At 44.3% G+C, this 18731-nt stretch overlaps 1 protein-coding gene across 2 annotated transcripts; it reads left to right on the top strand.

The window, feature by feature from the left end:
- The first annotated feature begins 937 nt into the window (after positions 1-937).
- On the top strand, positions 938-15816 carry LOC126541494 (pyroglutamyl-peptidase 1). Of its 2 annotated transcripts, XM_050188260.2 has the most exons (6): positions 944-1643; positions 1909-1950; positions 2418-2584; positions 2927-3037; positions 9571-9698; positions 12974-15816. In XM_050188260.2, exons 1-6 carry the CDS (start codon positions 1613-1615, stop codon positions 13221-13223), a joined length of 729 nt encoding a protein of 242 aa, XP_050044217.1. In that variant the 5' UTR covers positions 944-1612; the 3' UTR covers positions 13224-15816. The 2 variants fall into 2 exon arrangements, with proteins under 2 accessions (XP_054932655.1, XP_050044217.1); XM_055076680.2 differs by lacking the exon at positions 1909-1950 and having other exon boundaries at positions 938-1643.
- The last annotated feature ends 2915 nt before the right edge of the window (positions 15817-18731 follow it).

The following is an 18731-nucleotide window of genomic DNA, read 5'->3' as shown; positions in this document are numbered from 1 at the left end:
TTTCACATAAACCTGTTCTTGCATGCTATGAGAAAGCTACATGAAGCAGTATCTTGTGGCAGGATTTGGGAACACTTCTCAAAACGGGTTCTAATCTTATGATTCTTGCTTAATTGACGTGCTTTGAGCACTCATATGTGCTTCAATTCCACAACAACAATGTATTGCTCATAAAGTAATTAAAAAGTTCATTAGTTAATGTTAACTCGAATGCCTAGTTTCACAAATTATGTTGCCAAAGATCACTTTTGTCGCTACAGTAATGTCTTTTAAAAGCTTTCTTTTGATTAGAACTCTCTACTAAGACATTGGATAAATAGCGAACACTGGTGCCTCTTATTAAGAAATAGCCCTTGATTGCGGCTTTTGGCATGTGAAACCTCAGAATTTAATCAAGCCCTTGATTACTGCCGAATTCTACAAAGTATTTGAATTATATATTAAAGCAGTAGTCTCTGCATACAGGAAGCCAGAAATTTATGAAATTTCTGACATTTCTTAGCGCGTGTGCGGATTACACCACGCTTAGCCATAATTGATTCCTTCCTCACTTGTCGCAGATTTTTTTTTATTTTCTTCGTAGCTTATGACAGGAAAGCGTCATTTTTAGTTTCCTTGATTCGCATGAAGCAGGATATAAACTTTTAAATACACACTGTCTTATTATTTACGCGCTTTGCAGTATCGCATCTTGTCATTTAGCCGCATTTTCGTCACGAGCTGGAAACTGTGTTACGGTGTTACACGCCGCACTTTTGATAGGGATGGAGCCCGATGCGGATCGAAATTCTCGTACGCGATTTTCTCCCTCCCGCGGTTTCGCGAAAATTAGTCAATCTCAACCGAGAAAATCGATCCCGATCGCGATCGAAACTGCGCCTGTGACACCCGTATTAGCAAGTACCCAAAATGCTGCAAAGAAGGGCAGAAATTTCGACTTTCAGGAATGCCATATTGCGGCAGCATTAATTTCGCATCAAGGTGAACGTACAAAGCAAGGAATATCACGATTTATAACTTCCTTGCTCCAGAGTAGCGGACGGGTGCTAGACGCGAAGTGTCACGTCTCGTTTGTCGATGTCAGGCTTCTCAACCATAGGTTCGTTAGCTTAGTAGCAGTATTAAAGAAAGACCACAATTACTGCGAGTCAGATTTATATTAGAATTTAGGAGGCTAGGTCCGCTAGGTTTGCTTCATGAAATCTGCGTGAACGAGTGACACATTTTGAAGACGAACTGACAAATACATCACACAAAATGATATATCACGGCTTCAGTTACTTGTAGTTGTGGCAAATGTTACAAATCATTTCGCACGTAATTTGCGTTAATCCAAGGCCACCAAAAGCTTTGGTGTAGGAAGTGCAACGAAACAGTTATTTGAATTCTTGCGCTACTGTTGACGTCACGCTATTCCGCTCTGGTCAACTCCTTACGTGAACCGCGTGAACCACTTCAACATTATTTTCTCCTGCAGTTTATCTACTGCTATTACATCTAACCTGACCATCGTGACTGTTTATGAATACAGACGGCAGCACATATCTCGCGTATAAACACTTTTTTTTTTAATGCGTTTGTAGTTCCCGGCGATTTCAGTTTCGAATTTGCTATGGCGGCGGACAGCAGTGACTCGATGAACGGTAAGTTTTGTTGGTTTCCGCTAATGTCTTTAGCACGAAGTTTTCGCCTCTGAAAGGCTTCGCAATTTCCAGAAGATTCTATGGTATTGCAACGGAACTTTTTGTGTAAGCTAGACAAGCTGCCAGCACAACTTGAGCTTAGTTGTCACGCTCATACGTGACTTGCCGAACTTGCGTCAGTATTTCAGCGTCATATTACGACGTCACCACAAATCCCCGAAAGAGTAAATATCCCAAAAATCCATGCCTTGTTCTCTGTTACCAGGTGTGTGCCTGCCTGAACACGAACCGACCGTTCTCCTGACAGGTGAGCCTGGCGAGGCCGCTCCATCAACCGTTGAGCACGTGATGTTTGTTTTCCTTATGGCCCCCAATTATCCGGCAATAATCGGAGAGGCGTTGTACCTTACTTGCGAATTTGAAATCGTCATGGCCATATTTATAACACAGTACGTTTGCATACGTATTTCTGTCCGTGGTCTTAAACGCCCGAGGCCTAGCTTGTTTTTCGACGATCACAAAGTGTTCGACACGCATGGTCAAATTTGTACTTTGCTTGGAGCGATTGTCATGACCCGCAGTACTCCGAAGAAGTGCGTTGCGTTTCACAGGGCTTGTGTTTTGGGGAGGTCCTGATGGCTGTTGACGGTGCGAGTTGTGGCGACTCGAACATTGCGATCGAACTTCCTTGGGAAGCATTTATGATGAACAATAGCGTCATCTTTTCCTGATAATGGTATAGTGTACTTGCGGATTTTGTGCTGGTTCCTGCAGGGTTCGGACTGTTCCGTGACTACGGCCACAATTCGAGTAATGAAGTGGTCAAAGCCCTCGCCAAGACTGGTATTCCTGGAACGAGACTCGTGACGAAGGAAGTTCCAGTAGAGTACGATACTGTTTCAAGCGTGGTGCCTCAGTTGTGGGAGGATATCAAGCCTGATGTGAGTCTGGTTGTAGAACTTTTGCATATTGGCCTCTCGAACTGGGGACAAGAATAAAAATATGTTGCTTGCTAAAACTTATTATGAACCACTGCACCTTTCTGCCAGCTGTTTCCAGTTCACCGACATGCTGCTTTCATTCATTAAAAGGAAACAAGCATGTTGAATTTAAATGTCGCATTCTTATTGCTATGTGCTACTAGAAGACGATGGTGTTGACCCTTGGATTTAGTGGGACGCACCCATAAGCTGTAATTGATAAGTCCAAAAGATGTTGCATATACCACATAATCTAGATGCTTAGAGGCCTGCTTTCATGCCATATGACATTGCCCTTTGCAGCTTGTGGTCCACTGTGGAATGAATGCCACTGCCCGGAACTTGGTTGTGGAAAACCAAGCTTACAATGGCAGTTATTGTGCTGCTGACAACAAGGGTGCCACACCTAAACAGGTGACATATCTGTGATCTCTGTGCTGTTCCTTTGCTGAATTGACTGAGCTCTCTAGAAAGCTCCAGAAAAGCTTCACACATACTAAATCATGAAATTGAATGGGGAAGGAGAGTTTAACCATGGCAGCATCTCAAGACTGTCTATCAATTCTGTAGAATAAATCATTTTTGTTGTTATGCTATCAAGGAAATCTGTAAGTTTGTGTTTTGCACAGCTATGTAAAATAGCAGAGTCATGCACCTCTGCCAAGCTAGTGCCATTAAACAACTAGCCCTCCTCGGCAGTTAACTTGTGATGGCACAGTGGCTCCACACTTTTACTTTTACATTTTAATGCAATCTACCAACAACTGCAAACAGTTCCACACAAGGAAGATTGCATTCCCCACAAGTAGTCTTCGGTAAAAATATCAGGGCTGGTTTGTTAGTAATTCATACCGTTGGTGCACAGTGCAGGCAATGCACCAACTCAGACATGAAACAGGCAGCACAAGCACAGACTTCCAACCTTCATTTTGAAAGTAGCACACATTTGTGTAGGAACATGATCACATCATGTTTGCAGGAGGCAGCTGATTACAAAGCTAGCATGTTCACATATGCACTGTGGCATTAATGCGAAATAACTAACTGCTATTGCAACTAGTAATGCTCACTGTTGCTTCTAGCTACAGAGGTAGTGAGGTACATGTTAGTTTGAAGAATTCAAGAATTGCACCGATAAAAGAAAAGTCAGTGCTTCAAAAGGTGGGATCTGTATTTGTCACACAATCCCACTCTCGCTCCACGTATTCTAGAATGTTCCTCCTCTCGGCCCTCAACCTTGACTCGAGAAAGTCGATCACAGCTCCACCCCTCGACAGACTTGGTCACTACTCTTCATTGAGGCTGCATGGCAATTTTTGAGAAGTGGGGCATCTTTTTCAGTCAAGGGGTGGCGCTGTGCTCGACTCGGTGGAGTGGAGGACGAGCTTCAAGTCGAGGATCGTTTGAGAATATGAGAGCTAGAAACAAGTTGCAATCATGATCACTGGTCTTGCATACGTGGCTTGTTTTGAGTGTTGTGCACACCCTCTTCTGTTATAATCTGCTCCCGCTCATGGCTGTCAGCTGATTGCACGTATTTCATAAGGGTCCATTTCCAAATCAAAGGTTGTTGGAAGTCATGCTGATGTCAGATCTCTGCCACAGCAGTGAAATTGTGGGCAGAATTTCATGATGCATCTTGCAATTTATTATGCCTGCGACTTTGAGTGGCCAATACGGAACAGATGTAAAGGCAGGGATAAAATTTAGTAAACCACTGGAGCAAGTTAAAAAAAAAAGATTCATGAATGTACTACGTGCTAACACAGTCTCTTGTGTCAAATGAGAGCTTGCAATATAGCTTTCTCCCTGGGGTGCCAGTTGCTATGTATCGGTTGCACAATATTCAAGCCACAGATAATGCTCTGATTTAAACTTGTAGTATACCCTTCAGTCACAGCATGACTGCAGGTCTCACCACCATCCTGGAGAGATGCAATGCTGCTCAAACTCGCTGCACAGCTTCCAGATTTGCTGCAAATTTCTGTCTCTGGTCATTCTGCTAAACACATTACAGGTAGTACTGGCATATATGCTCTACTTCATGCATAGCAGGCAAAGCTATGAAGGCTACAAGAGACTTTTCTTACTGCTTGCATTCATGGCCAAAAGATAATGTGTCATAGAAACCAAGATACAAGGGGCACCTGAAACGTTTGCGGCCTGACCTCAACGTAGTGACCGGGGGTCGAAATTTTGCAGTCAATTCTCGACATAGTCTCTCTTGAGGGGTATGCCATCGCTCTTGGAGTTTTATTATTCCACTTTCTTAGAATCTTTCGTTTGCTCCTCCAAAAAGTCTTTTACGGCATCCATGACTGCTTCATCAAAAGGAAAACGGCTTCCACCAAGGTGCTTTTTCATCTGTGGGAATGGGTGGTAGTCTGAGGGAGCCAAATCAAGGGAATAGGGCGGGTGCTGAAGCAGGTGGGAACCACAGGAGGGAATTGCAGCCATTGCAACAGCCAAATGTGTGAACTGGCGCATTGTCCTGGTGAAACAACACCCCTTTCTCGAGCATCCCTCGCCATCTTTCCTTGATTGCCGACCTCAGAGGACGAATCTGAGCTGCATCGTATTCCCTGTTGATGGTTTGACCTTTTGGGAGGAATTCCAGGAGAATGACGCCCTTGCAATCCCAGAACATTGATGCCATAACCTTGCCAGCGGATCGAACCACCTTTACCTTTTTGGGACAGAGGGAAGTGGGATGTTTCACTGTCTCGAGGCTTCTCGAGACAGTGAAATATCCAAGCTTCATCCATTGTAATGAATCTCTGCAGAAAAAGATTAATATCAGCTTCAAACAATTGCAGATTTTCTGCAGAGGGAAGTTCTCTCAGACGTTCGTTCTCTAATATCAGAAGTCTGGGCACCCATCGGCCCAAAACTTTGTGCATGTTCAGGAGCTGTGTTAGGATATGGCCGACCCTGTCCACTGATATGCCCACACATTCTGCAATGTGCCGCTGTGTGACGCATCGATCAGCCATTACAATGTCTTGCACTTCTTGGACATTTTCATCTGTGCATGCTGTTGAGGGACGACCACTGCGCACAGCATCTTCAATTGATGTCTGGCCTCGCTTGAAATCGGGAACCCACTTTTTCACCATAGCATAAGAAGGAGCATTTTTCCCTAATGTCTCCAGCATGTCCTTGTGAATTTCTTGTGGTGTCAGTCCTTCTTTCAGATAGTAATGAATGACTGCTCGCTTTGCGAATATCTCTATTTCCATATTTCAGCTTCGTGACCTTGCTTTAAACCACTGTATCTGAAACAAAGAAAAGAACAAAATAAATCCAGACTGCTCATGAGACCATTCAAATAACTGAATAGCATATTGCATTGCGAAGCAAAACCATGCGAAAAAGATTTTACGGGCGGGCTGCGAACTTTTCGGGCACCCCTTGTATCGCTATGCATCATGTATTTCCATGTAAGGTTAAATCTCATGCTCTTTTATTTCAAAATATCATGTCGTAATTACATGAAAGCTGTCTAAGCTCTAACCTATCTGTGACTGAATGAGCGAAGTGACATGTTCATGCAGCGGCCACAGTGCAAAGCTTGCACTTGGGACCAAAACCATGAGCGTGCACAAATAATATGGGATTTGATGTAACCTTATATCCACAAGTTATAGTTGTAATACGTATTCCGTAGAAAGTGTTGCAGACCAAAAGCAACTGTCCTAGGGAAATGTGTGAAGTCTATGACAGCACTGCTTCTGTAGCTGCAGTAATGTTGCCTTCTGTTTGTGTTAAGTATGAAATAAAGTATAGGCATCTATGCAGGAGCTGACCTTAACATCTTTTCTTTATTCCATTGGTGATATGCAGAATGTAATCTCTACTGAGTTAGGTAAGGTGAGCCATCCAAACAGCAACACTTGTGTCATGCTTATGCTGGCAAGATTTTCCTGTCGGGGCAACATCATACAGACATATATGACTATAATTACTGTAACATGCAGCAGGTGCCAGCCGCTGGGTTCACAGTTTAATTGGAACCTAGGCAGGTAAGACAAGATACATGTGCTTGTCTCGAAACCACACTGGTGCAGCTGCAGATGACATAGTGAGGCTTTTGGCCCGACACTTCATAGTCCACAATGTTTTGTCCGCAACTGTACACCATGTGTGTCCTTTCTGTTCATCTGTCTTACATGGTGATCAGCTTTGCTTTTCATTAAAGGTGTGTGAATACCAAATATTTTAATAAGAATCAAATTTGAATAGTGAGTGTACAATATTGAAGAGTCAACCACAGACACATATACTTATTTACAGCAGTAATATTTATTTCTGTATAATTGAGTACCACACCATTACTGTCTAGTCAAAACTAGTCTAGTCAAAAGACAGTCAGGGACAAAGAATCAGTCTCGAACACAAGATTACATAAAGTGCATGAATAGCATCTCACAATCTTTAGAGCTGGTTGCAAACAAGCTTTGTAAGAATGAAGTGCTGCTATATGAAATAAAACTTTACAAAAACACTAAAGAAATGGTTGCCAAAAAAAGGTCGAAAGTTTTAGTAAAAGACAAAAAAAAACTGCACTTGTGTGCTGTAAAGACATGTTAAAAGGGTCAGTTCTAAGAAAAAACATCTCTGGTCGTAGCGTAAACAATAAAAATTGCACAAATTATACTGCAAAAAACATTAAATGATGTACTGCAAGCAATACTTGCAGGTTGTCATGTAGGCTTCTGCCGCAAGAGGAGGAGGAGAAACATTTATTAAAAAGAAAGGACAAGCAGGTGTCGTTCTGCTTGTGTGGGAGGCGCCCTTAGTCCAGGGCTCCTGCGGCTCTTGCTGTCTCCCGGGCCCGCCGCACCAGTTGCTGCTGGTTACGAGGGTCCGAACTAGTCAGCACGGCCTCCCACTGTTCGGGTGTGGGGTTGGGTATTTGCGGGGCCGCCTTCACGTTGGGGCACGCCCATGTGGTGTGATATAGGGAGGCGTAATCATTACAAAGGGGACATTTGTATGAATATAGTGTAGGGTGTATTGCGTGTAGTCTGCATAAATGGGGGTAAGTGTTGGTTTGTAGTTGTCGCCCTGTTACGGCGTCTTCACGTGAGAGGGTCTTGTGTGGAGGCGGGTATTGTCGTCTGTTCAATCTGTGGTGTTGTAGTATAGCGTTGTATTGTAAAGGTACGGGCTCCATGGATGCGGCCGTATCCCTCTCTTGTGGCGCCCGGGAGGCATGAGCTCGGGCTACAGCGTGCGCATGCTGATTTCCACGGAGGGACTCGTGTCCTGGAGTCCACACTATTTCAACGTCCGGGAATTGGGAGGCTTGTTTGAGGAGTCGGTGGGCGATTGAAGATATTCTGCCTCTCGCGTAGCTACGGCAAGCTGCCTGGGAGTCAGTAATAATTGGGACGTACTCGTTGGTTGGACTAGAGGTGATGGCCAAGGCGATGGCTGTCTCCTCCGCTACGAGGGCGCTGGCAGTGCGGACCGTCATCGAGACCACCTCTTGTAGGTTATAGTCGACAACGCTGGCCGTCATGGCTGCTTTTTGGGGGTACTGCGCGGCATCTGTGAACAGTGTGGTGGGGAGACTGCCATATTTTGTCTGTAGAGTTTTTTGTGCGAGCTTGGCGACGATCGGCATGATGTTCCGGGTGCATGCTTCTGGGGATAGGGGCTACCTTGATGTGTTCCCGGAAGTTGGGGGCCAGATGGATTGTTTGTTCGTGGCCTTTGCCGTGTGTGGGGTAGCCTAGGCGCGCTAGGACTGTTCTTCCTGTTGGTGTGAGGGCTAGTCATTCTCGTTGGCTTGTGAGGTGGGCGTCTATAATTTCTCTTATAGTATTATGGACTCCTAGGGCTTCAAGCTTGAGTGTCGCTGTTCCCGGTGGTAGGCCGAGCGCTTGATTGGAAACATAACTTTCATTATCTATCTCGTTGCTGCATTCCTTCAAAACCATTTGTCGTTTCACTTCTGATAACCTTCGATGCCTTGTTTAGCAGATGGAGAACAGTTACAATACTTTCGCAGTCCTTTGTTGCAAAATGCCTGGTTAGTTTCAAATATTCAATAATACTGAATAGTTCCTTTTCAAATACGAATGGTTAGTGTGTAATATTAGATTCGTGTTGGAAACTTCAAATATTCTCCCTCCCTTTTTTATGTTTCATGCATTGACCTCACCATTAGGGATTTATACATAGCCCATTTCGTTACATATATCAATCCCTTTCATTCTTGTGTACCCTCCTGTAGCGAGGGTCCAGAACAGGGGAAATAGGAAATTCGCAATAATATAACAGTTCTGCTTATAGGGATATTTGACTTGTTGCTCAGTTGTGCCAGACCAAATTCAATTTAATTTCGATTGTCTCTACAGCAAAAAATCCTGATATTAGAAACACCCAAACCTAACAAACCTGCTGTAACAGCAGGGGTGCTATTGCTTTTCAGAAACATAGAACCCTGAGGATCTGCCAAGGTGGTAGAGAGTTAAGCTTGCACTGCACGCTTACGATAAAACTTTGGTTTGTGCCATTTGGTTCATTTCTTGAGTATAGGCAGGTCAGTGCTCCAAAAGCACAAAGCAGCAGCACATAAAAAAGGACAGGTGCAGCATGTTGTACCAGAACGTGTAATAAATTTTGAAAGAATATTCAGTCTGTCATCGTAGCTAGTGCTTTTTTTTTTGCGCACTTCCTCTTTCTTTCACTGCCATGATTCGGATTAATAATCCACACTATTATATGCATGCCAGTGTGGATAATAATTTCTAAACATGCTTTTAGTTTAGTTGTGATGCAGCCTTCTTTGTAGCAGTAATGCACGGAGCTACTCTACTCATGGTACAACTCACGATCTAGCATTCTAGTCGTAATTGTGAAATTCTCTTGTGTGATACCTTTCACGGAACAAATACTAACGGCAGAGTCATTTTCTCTCAACCGACCTGATGCTTCAGGGCCTATGCTGTGGGGTGTCTCCACAAAACGAGCGACTCCGCACCTGCTTTGACCTCGTTGCGTTGACCAAGAAGCTTAAGACAGCCGGCTGCCCTGTTCCCGTTGAGACTTCAAATGATGCTGGCAGGTAAGCAGTGTACCCAGGTCTGAATGAGCAAATGCCTTCATTTTCAGTTTTCCTTCCTCTCCATCACTCTGCAATTCCTTCCTCGCTCTCGCTCATCCTTGCAACCTAAGGGGTAGTAAGGAAGAACATTAAGTTAACCTCTCGTAACCAGAAGCGCCCCTTTTGACAACCTCTGATGTCGTTCCACGAAATTACTATGCACTACCGCGAAGGTAGACAAAGATACCCCCTCCACATAAATCACTGGATAAATTGCAGCAAGTTACCATGAGTCAGTTGCAGATTGGCTCATTTGTCAACCCATACAAGTGCTCACTAATATATCCCAGCTGCTTCTCGCCTAAATGCAAAAACTGCCACGCCCATAAGGTGGACCTGACACGTACGGTCGCCAACCGTTTATTCGGACCTCACGGGGACTGCGGAAATGTCCGAATAAACAGGTGTCCGAAAAAGCAGACCTAGAAAAGAATCCTTTATTTCCACGCACTTATTCGGGCTCGGCAGTAGGCCTGAAGAAATTGTGAATGCGCCATTGCACGTTGTTCCGTTTACGCGCAATCAAATAAGCCTAAATCTCGGAGAGGGTTGTACGGTCACTATAGGCGGCTGACAGCACAGTCACTGCTTGTACACGCTCCGCATGCGACGGCAGCATAGCACATGGTCCGTCATCTTCCGACTCGGAGTCATTGTCCAGTGGTGCAGCACAAACCTGACGAATGATCTCGCCGTTGTCGAGTTCTGCGCATGTCAGTACAGCAGTGTCAGCACCTGTGAAACTGTCAAATGAGCTGGTTTCTGGAATCGCATTGAAACCACAGCACAGGTCTCGGCAGAACAATTTCGGCGTTAGTAGGGAGCACATCGGAAGGCGACAAATCCTAGGCCTCCCGGCACCCCCTTGCCGGCATTCCCCAGCGCAGTCTGCGCGGGCACTGTCGGCGCCATTAGACACTTGACGCGATGTTTCCGTATGCCACTTTGGATCACCGCCACCTCGACACTTCACACAAATGCAAACACCACCACACCATCACACTGACACCAGTGGCACAAACGAAAAATGTGGCCTACTCGTATGTCGTGCAAGAAGAAAGAAATTAGCTGCTGGATTGTCTTGGCATGGCTTACTAAGCTGAGACCGGAACTCCTGTGGCCATGAACCAGGCAGAAACGATGATGATGAGTAGGGATTTGCAGTAGCGCCACTTCGTGGGGCAGCAAGGAGGCTCCATTCAAAACAAAAATGGCGTTCAGAAAGTCGAACCGTGCACCGGACAGAGTCGGTGCATGGTGCTCTCGATCGAGTTGACTCAAGGAGTGTCCGAACTTTCGGCAGTTGTTATACATTATGGTCTATGGGGAGAATGGTGGTGCTGCGAAGCAGATCGAATAATCGAGCATGTCCGAATTTTTGGAGTCCGAAAAATCAGTCGGCGACTGTATATTGAGCAGCAGCCTAGGGCGAAACTCCAACTTAATAACACTTCGGACTGGGAGGTAGTGGTGTCCAGCTCAAATCCCACAGTCCAGCTGCAGGCCGTCAACTGGGCTTTAGAGATCGCCTAAAGTGAAGAGCTTACGGCCACCTCACACATCCTGGCAGAAGAAATAACCCAGTAATTCACATAATTACAGTGTCAAGACAAAGAAAGACGTACATCGACCATGTAAAGCTTATTAAAAGATAGGACGTTTCGGCTTCCATATGGAAGCCTTGCTCACAATCATAAACGTCTTTTAATAAATTTTACTTGGTGCACATCGTTCTTTGTCATGTCTCAACCCAACCAGGTGGGCTCCCGTCTAACTCTCGACTACAAGACAGTGTCAACCACCAAATGTTCTCTGTGTCTCATCTCGCATGTTCTTCCTTCTTTTCTTCTTCTTTTGTCCAATTATTGTTATTCTCATGAACAGACTAATGCTGCCATTCACTTTTTGCTAGTTTCCGAGCTCATTATTTGTGTCATTTAAACGTGAAAATGGTGCATGTTCTAGAGATTTATACACCATTGTCTTCAGCACTTGTCAAGAGCACCTTCCTATGTCATCTATTCTGCATGAGAATGAGTGCATTTTTACTTATATGCATTAATATCTTCGAGGATGAGGCGAAGATTTAAAAGACTTCCAAATGCTGTGTATGATGGGACTTAACTCAAACATCATTAGTGAAAATTGCAGAAGCTTCACAGCTTTGTTCTTGGTGTTCACATTGGCTGATGGTGCTTAACACCTCAAAATGTAAGTTCATGTGTATCTCTCGGAAACAAAACAGCAGCATTTACCCCTATTCCTTTAATTCATTGGTCCTCTCATCCACAGATCATTTACCGCCTTCTAGGCTTCACAGTATTGAACCATATCACCTGGCCTGACTGCGTCTGACAACTTGCAGCTGACTGTTCAAAATCACTCGGGTTTAATCAAAAGGTCCCTACCATTGTCACCCACTTCTATTCGCAAGCTTACCTACGAAACATTCACCTGCACTAAACTCGAATATGCATCACCAATTTGGAGCCCTCAGCAGACTTACTTTATTAACACACTAGAATCTGTACAGAATCTGGCTGTGCAATTTATAACTTCAAAATACGATTGGCACACAAGTATGACTCGCATTAAATCTTCTCTTAACCTCCTCTCTTTGTCAACTCACTGCACGATTGCACAACTGTGTCTTTTTCACAAACTCCACTACTATTTACCCTAGCTGCATAACACACTTCTCCCTCCTCACCGCACTTCCTGTCGACTTTTCAACTGCTTGAGTGTACAGTGTCTTCATGGAACTACCACTGAATTTCATCAATCTTTCCTGCCCATCACAGTAGAGCACCGGAATGAGCTGCCACAGTCAATAGTTAATGAGTGTGATGGCCCAAAATTTAAGCAGTTACTGACAGCCCATTTTCAAAGCTAATCACCTTGCTCACAGCTATGCCCATTTTACCTTTTTTTTTTTTTTTTTGCCTTCCACGTGTACACCATTTTTCTTATCATGACTACTCTTTATTGTTATCCCCCCCCCCCCTTTTGTAATACTCTGAAAGGGGCCTTTAAGGTTTAATAAATTATGATGATGATGGTGATGACAATGTATCTCGCCGGTTGCCACTTGGCGTGCTCTCTTTATGCTCACAGCTCGCAAACTGCAATGCACTCGGATGATGACTTTACATACAAGAGCCCAAAGGGAAATTGGGCTGCATGATTGTCAGCTGTACATATCATGTCTTCATCCTTTCTTTTTGTGTGTTCTCAAGGTTCCTGTGCGAGTTCATCTACTTCACCTCACTCAGGATCAGTCCTTGGACCGTATTCATCCATGTGCCACCTGTAGATGAGCCCCACAGTGTTCAGCAGCTTGCCTGCACTGTCAGCACTATTGTATTGGAGCTCCTTCAGCAAAAAAAGAGTATGGGCAAGTTGTCTGCTGCTAACGCGAAGCTTGACCAGAGTCAAAGTCAGGAGAAGCAGGCTATTGCAACAAGGAGCAGCAGCGAAAGCAGCTGATGTGCATCATTGTATGTATTCAAGCTTTGTAAGATCACAGTTAACCGCGTGGGCATGTCTCTACAAAGTAGTAATGCTATGAGCCTGGAACCACATTGATTCATTGAATGAGCGCACGTTAAAGAAAACGTGCCTTGTACTAGCTTTAGCGGCTCATTTCGAGATATCTTGTTTTTTCTGACAATTGAAGCCTTCACAGAATGTAAAAGGCATTGCTGTGCAGCTTTTTTAAGCTCCGTAAGGTACGAAACCTACTGTTGGAATCATTATTCTTTTATTTGCCATTGACCAAGCTTAGTTTTGGCTTGAATTTCATGTGCTGTGTAATTTAAGGTATTATTAATGAGTTCATTGTGCTATGGATGAACTTGTTCACCTTTAGTGCAATCTCTACTTGAAAATAGATGGCACATGGCACTCCAAGGCTGGATCACAGTCTGCTTCCTGCAACTACCTCTATTAGCTACTGAGTTCTTTAAGTGTTTAATCAGTCACCATCGACCGGACTTTATGGCATTACTATTTTAAGCTTCAAATAGAGTTTTCCAAGTCCGTGGCTATCACTGCTATATGGTGCTAAACAGCCTTTTTCCTGTATCCATGTTTCAATATGTTGTTGCACACAGTTCAGCATGTTCTCATTTGATGCTGGTCAAATTTCTCAAGTCAGTGTCATGAAAAGTTTCCGATTGTATTGTGAAGAGACTGTCCCTCCAGTATAAGCTTTTACTGCTTTGTTAGGTCAGGCCATGAGCTGAGCTCAAGATAGAGAGCAAGCCAGTATCTCGCAGTGCGGAGATTACTGAGTTACAGCTTCTGTCGTTGTTTTATACAAAAAAGAAAAATTGATAAAGTAAGTGTGTTCTAGGCTTGCATGAATGTTGGGCTATGATGTCATGTTGTGTGTGATTTTCAGTACACTAGGCATACATAAATGTTGAATTTGAATGTATGGTTCATTTTATGTACACTTGGGTAATCTGATCTCATCTATATCTCTAGTATCACAAACTTGATGGGCTCTCTCTCTGCCTTCAGCACTCACTAGACAGTTTTCTTTTTTTTTTTTTGTGTGAACATGTAATGTTTAGTATGGGCATATGTTATAAACTTTATTACAGGGAACCTACTCACTTTACTTATACTTTACTTTTTTAACTCTATTGTGCTTTAGATACTGCACTCTGAAATTGTTATGTACAATGGGGGGCCCTACTCTTTTATTTCTTCAGCTTTGACTGGAATAAGCGGTGTTAGAATATTTTACTAGAACGCTGGTTTTATTGTACCTTATTCTCACCACATTTGTATTCCTATGATTTGGCTTTTAATTAACACCAAGCTCAAAGGTGTTACTAGTACATTTTGTTGCTGATGCCCATGTTTGGCTTTTTCACCACCATAGGCCACTAATACCCCTGTCACACTGGGTGTTTTAATGGCATTCGGTGCAACAAATGTCATTAGCCCGTGGAAGTGCTACACTCGAAAAATTAATGTCATTCGGTGGCGATATCATTGGTGATCACCTCAAAAAAACATGGCGACTAAAGTAGAACAAGATAGGTATAAAGTGCTTGCATAAGTGCACGTAAAGTGCTTGCTGATGCCTGATTAACCAAAACGTACAACCAGGCGCCCTAGTGTTTACAATATGGCTAACGAGCAGAGTGGCGGCAGCATGGGCGGCTGCCAGACGCTGCTGAGCTGGAGAGTAACAAAATTTTGCGACAGCCTGCCGTACAGATTTTGCTTCTTTAAAGTAACAAGTCCATTAAAACACGGAAAAGTTATTATTTCTTTAAGAGTACAGCTTTCAATTTGCAAACACTCTGTCCTGTTTTGCTTTGTTTCTGGGGTTGAGAGTACACATTCGCTCTGAGTGCGAAGCCGAATGAGTTTCTCAAACTCATTCGATTGTGGAAGTTATTCAGTGCTAATGGCATTAAATATCACTGTGTAGCAGCCAAATAATGTCATTCGATGCTAATGCCATTTGATTCGAATGACATTAAAACGCCCAGTGTGACAGGGGTGGGGTATAAGGTGCTTTGCCAGCACATTTAAGTGCTTGTTGTGCATTACACCCTAGCTGAGCTTACAGCTGTCAATGGATGCATCGAAGAGATGTTGCTGACAGTGTATGGTAGCAGTGTATGGTGGGGCAGATAACAAATTTTGTGAAGGAGAGTGCAAACTATTTAGGGAAAAGGTATTGGATATTTCCCGTGTGTGCATTGGCGATGGTCTCTAAATTTCCATTATGCCGACAACTTCTCAAAGCATTTTCATTCAAAGTGTGCCATTATGCTCTTTGGCATGGTCACAGGAGTTTGTGCACCTTGTGATGTGACCTCTTGAGCTACCAAAGCATCTGTGTGTTTAACCTAGTCTGTTACTAACGAAGCAGTGTATGAAGCTGAATATTATGTGCCACATGCACATGTTTTATTCTTTTGGACATCCTTTTATCACTTGAACGTGTATCTAAAGGGTTTTACTGTGTGGACATGTTCTAGAAAATGAAGCTTTTTTTCTATGCATTCCTTTCATGGGGCAAAATGAAATAAAGGCTCTCATGTAAATACTGCAAGAGTGCTGTTCTGTTGTGATACCTTCGTATTTGCGACACCATATGCGTGGTTGGTGCCCATTTCATTTTAAATTGTTTGCTTTTGTACTCGTATTTGTACACACAATTCAAAGAATGTACCCTAAAGAATTGGTTTATTTTAGGCAAACTTGTGCCCAATAAGCGAACCACCAAATGAGTCTTGCTTTCAGTGGGCTCCATTTATCAGTTATAGCTTATTAGGTAGTGTCTGTATGTTTCACCACAAGACAATGTGTGTAAAATAGATGCTTTGTCGTAAAACAGATTATATTGCGATGAAGCATACTGTACCATCGTAACTCGCCACTAAACATGCCCGTTGTACGACTGGCCCAGAAAACAATGCAGCCACCTCTTTCCTAATGTTTGGCGAGGAGGCAAGCTTATCGTATAGGCTGCTGGCGCTGTTTTATATCAGTGATAGAAAATGTTTATTATTCTGAAACTATTGAAAAAATTCAGAGCCATTCCACTCTGTGAAGGTGGATGACCAGTGGAGCTGTATATATGGTGATGAATATGTTGATAATAAATCTGTTGATTGAAAATAAGACACATACCACAATGAATTTCGTTTTTCACGATTTTTTTGTTTTGTTTTATTAATTTGCATGCTCAATGCGTTTTTATTTATTTTATTTTATTTTTGACCTCCTTTTGCTTGCTTTTTTGGATTTGCTATTTGGTCACCAAGGTGACTATCGCTTTATGATCGCTATGATATACGGCCAGTGGCCCTGTGGCGACACTGGAAAGGTTCTTGGCTAATGTGAGGTCTATACACGACCGGTGACACGTCGTGGGCACACCGATGGTTGTGTAAAAAGATTGAATGCCGAACCTTCCCAAGAGAAACGCCACGAACCACTTTCCGTCTGGCCGAGACACGTCTGTTGAAATCGCCCGCAATTACTACGGGTGTGGAGTCGGTAGGGGTGATCCAACCAAAGGTGCATACGCTCGGCGTTTGCGGCACGATCTTCCTCCATATATTACGGGCCGCCCGCCGTCGCCGCGCACATTCCCGCTTCTGTTCACCGCGCTGTTCTTCATAGGCGCACTTTTCTTCCGCAGTCCTCGCCGCACGCGGCGGCCTACCCATTGCACAAGTGGAAGGGAATTCAGATAAGGTTACGTGGTTTCCCTATAGAGCAGGTTACGTCAAACCGCAATCCATACTGAAGAGTGTCTATTCCGGTTTTACTTTTTTTATTACGATATCTTTTTATCGCTACATTTTCACACTTCTGGCGATTAAGCGCAGCTGGGAAATACCCGGCGATACGCTTTTCCTTTATGCTTTAGCTCGGGGGTGGCCGCCATCTTTTTTGCCTACTCGCAGAAACCGCCATAACCGAGCGTATAACAGCTTCGCTGTAAAATGTTCTATATTCGCTTCCTGAACACATAATTCGATTCCTATCCGATTCGGCCTCAAGATTACTTGCTGTTCAAAGCCTAGTTAAGCGACTAGTCAATCCAGCGGCGGCTTTGTCCGCGCGCGCGCGTAAGTGCTGCGGGAAAGCGAACCTTAAAGGGGCGTGGCGTAATGATCAGCCTCTTTGAATGCGATTATTGAGACCATAATGCGAATAGTATTCTTTGCCTGCTTCAGCCGTTTTGCGCCGATCTATCCGTCCGTCCGTACTCTTACGCCGACCCAGTGGTCCAAGTTGTCTTAACAGCTTGAGCCACTATGTATATGGTGGGCTCGTGGTCGTTGCATCGCCATCATTCCAGCTTTGTCGTCCAACACTGGTCATGCTGTTGTCATTACTACGTCGTCGTCATACAGTCGTCATTCATTCGTTGTCGCACCGCCAGTGGTGCGTCGTGGTCGTTCAATGGTCGTCATTCCAGCTTCGCGATTTGACTTCGTGCTGTCGTCGTCACGCCTTCTACTCTGACCCAGGGGTCCAATTCGCCCAATACCTTAGGCCACTACGTACGTGTACGGGTTTGTGTGGACTCCGGGGTCGTTGCACAGTCGTCGTTCCAGCTTTTTCGTCAGACTCTTATGAGGCCTTCATCACGCCATTGTCGTCGTGCCGTCGTCGTCACGCTGTCGTTTCATCATCACTTCATTGACGTCATGTCCCATTGTCGTCATGCCGTCATCGTCATACCGACTCCGTCGCTCCGGCGAAGTAAAATTTTTGGTCATTGTACCGTAATCGTACTGTCGTCATTCAATTGTGATTATGCAAGGTACCACACGTAACTTGAGCCAAACATTAAATATATGCAAATGCCGCGTAGCTGGACAGAACCAAGGTTATATTGTTTGCCGTCGCTTGGAGATACTCATTATTTTTTTTCATTCCGCCTAATTAGATAATTTGTCTTAATTAATCAACTTATGATATCATAATTAGATGAAAAGTGACAGTGAGAAAGTTGTAGAGCGGCTTGAAAAACTCCCGATACAGCTATATATATATATATATAAATTGCATAATATACGGTTGTATTTATTCGGACAATGTGTCGCAACCTTCTTCGTAATGTCGCGTACATGTGGTTGCCCCTAGGGTGCTTCAATACCACGTCTCCCGCCCTCACTGTACCCACAGGGTCCGCCTGACGCGTCGCTTGAATGTGGTGCTTGTGCTTGCTTGCCTCAAGATGGGAGGGGCGAGGGGAGGTAAGAACCTCCTCCACGCATTGTCTGGCAGCGGCGGGGGCCTGACATCCCAGCCGCGCCTTCAGCGGATTTCCCGCGCCATGGCTTCCTTCGCCATTTGCGTTCGTGTCCGAAATAAAGCTTTACGCTGAAACATGTGCCACTGCCCCCGCACGTCACGTGGACGAAAAGCGCGCTGCTCCCACTGTCGCTTCGTCCGCCAGTCGTCCAGCGCCGGATCCTGTGTCACGCGTTCCGCTGTCACAGCTGC

The sequence above is a fragment of the Dermacentor andersoni genome, chromosome 2 (genome assembly GCF_023375885.2).
Source record: "Dermacentor andersoni chromosome 2, qqDerAnde1_hic_scaffold, whole genome shotgun sequence".
Classification (NCBI taxonomy): domain Eukaryota; kingdom Metazoa; phylum Arthropoda; class Arachnida; order Ixodida; family Ixodidae; genus Dermacentor; species Dermacentor andersoni.
The sequence above is the reverse complement of the archived record's forward strand: the minus strand, read 5'-3'. Positions and strand labels throughout refer to the sequence as shown.

Bases quoted from the DNA above. Each gene is read 5' to 3' on its own strand.
- LOC126541494 (XM_050188260.2), top strand. From the start codon at position 1,613: ATGGCGGCGGACAGCAGTGACTCGATGAACG. The intron at 1,951-2,417 runs GTGAGCCTGGCG...TGGTTCCTGCAG, and splicing joins ACCGACCGTTCTCCTGACAG to GGTTCGGACTGTTCCGTGAC. The intron at 3,038-9,570 runs GTGACATATCTG...CTGATGCTTCAG, and splicing joins AGGGTGCCACACCTAAACAG to GGCCTATGCTGTGGGGTGTC.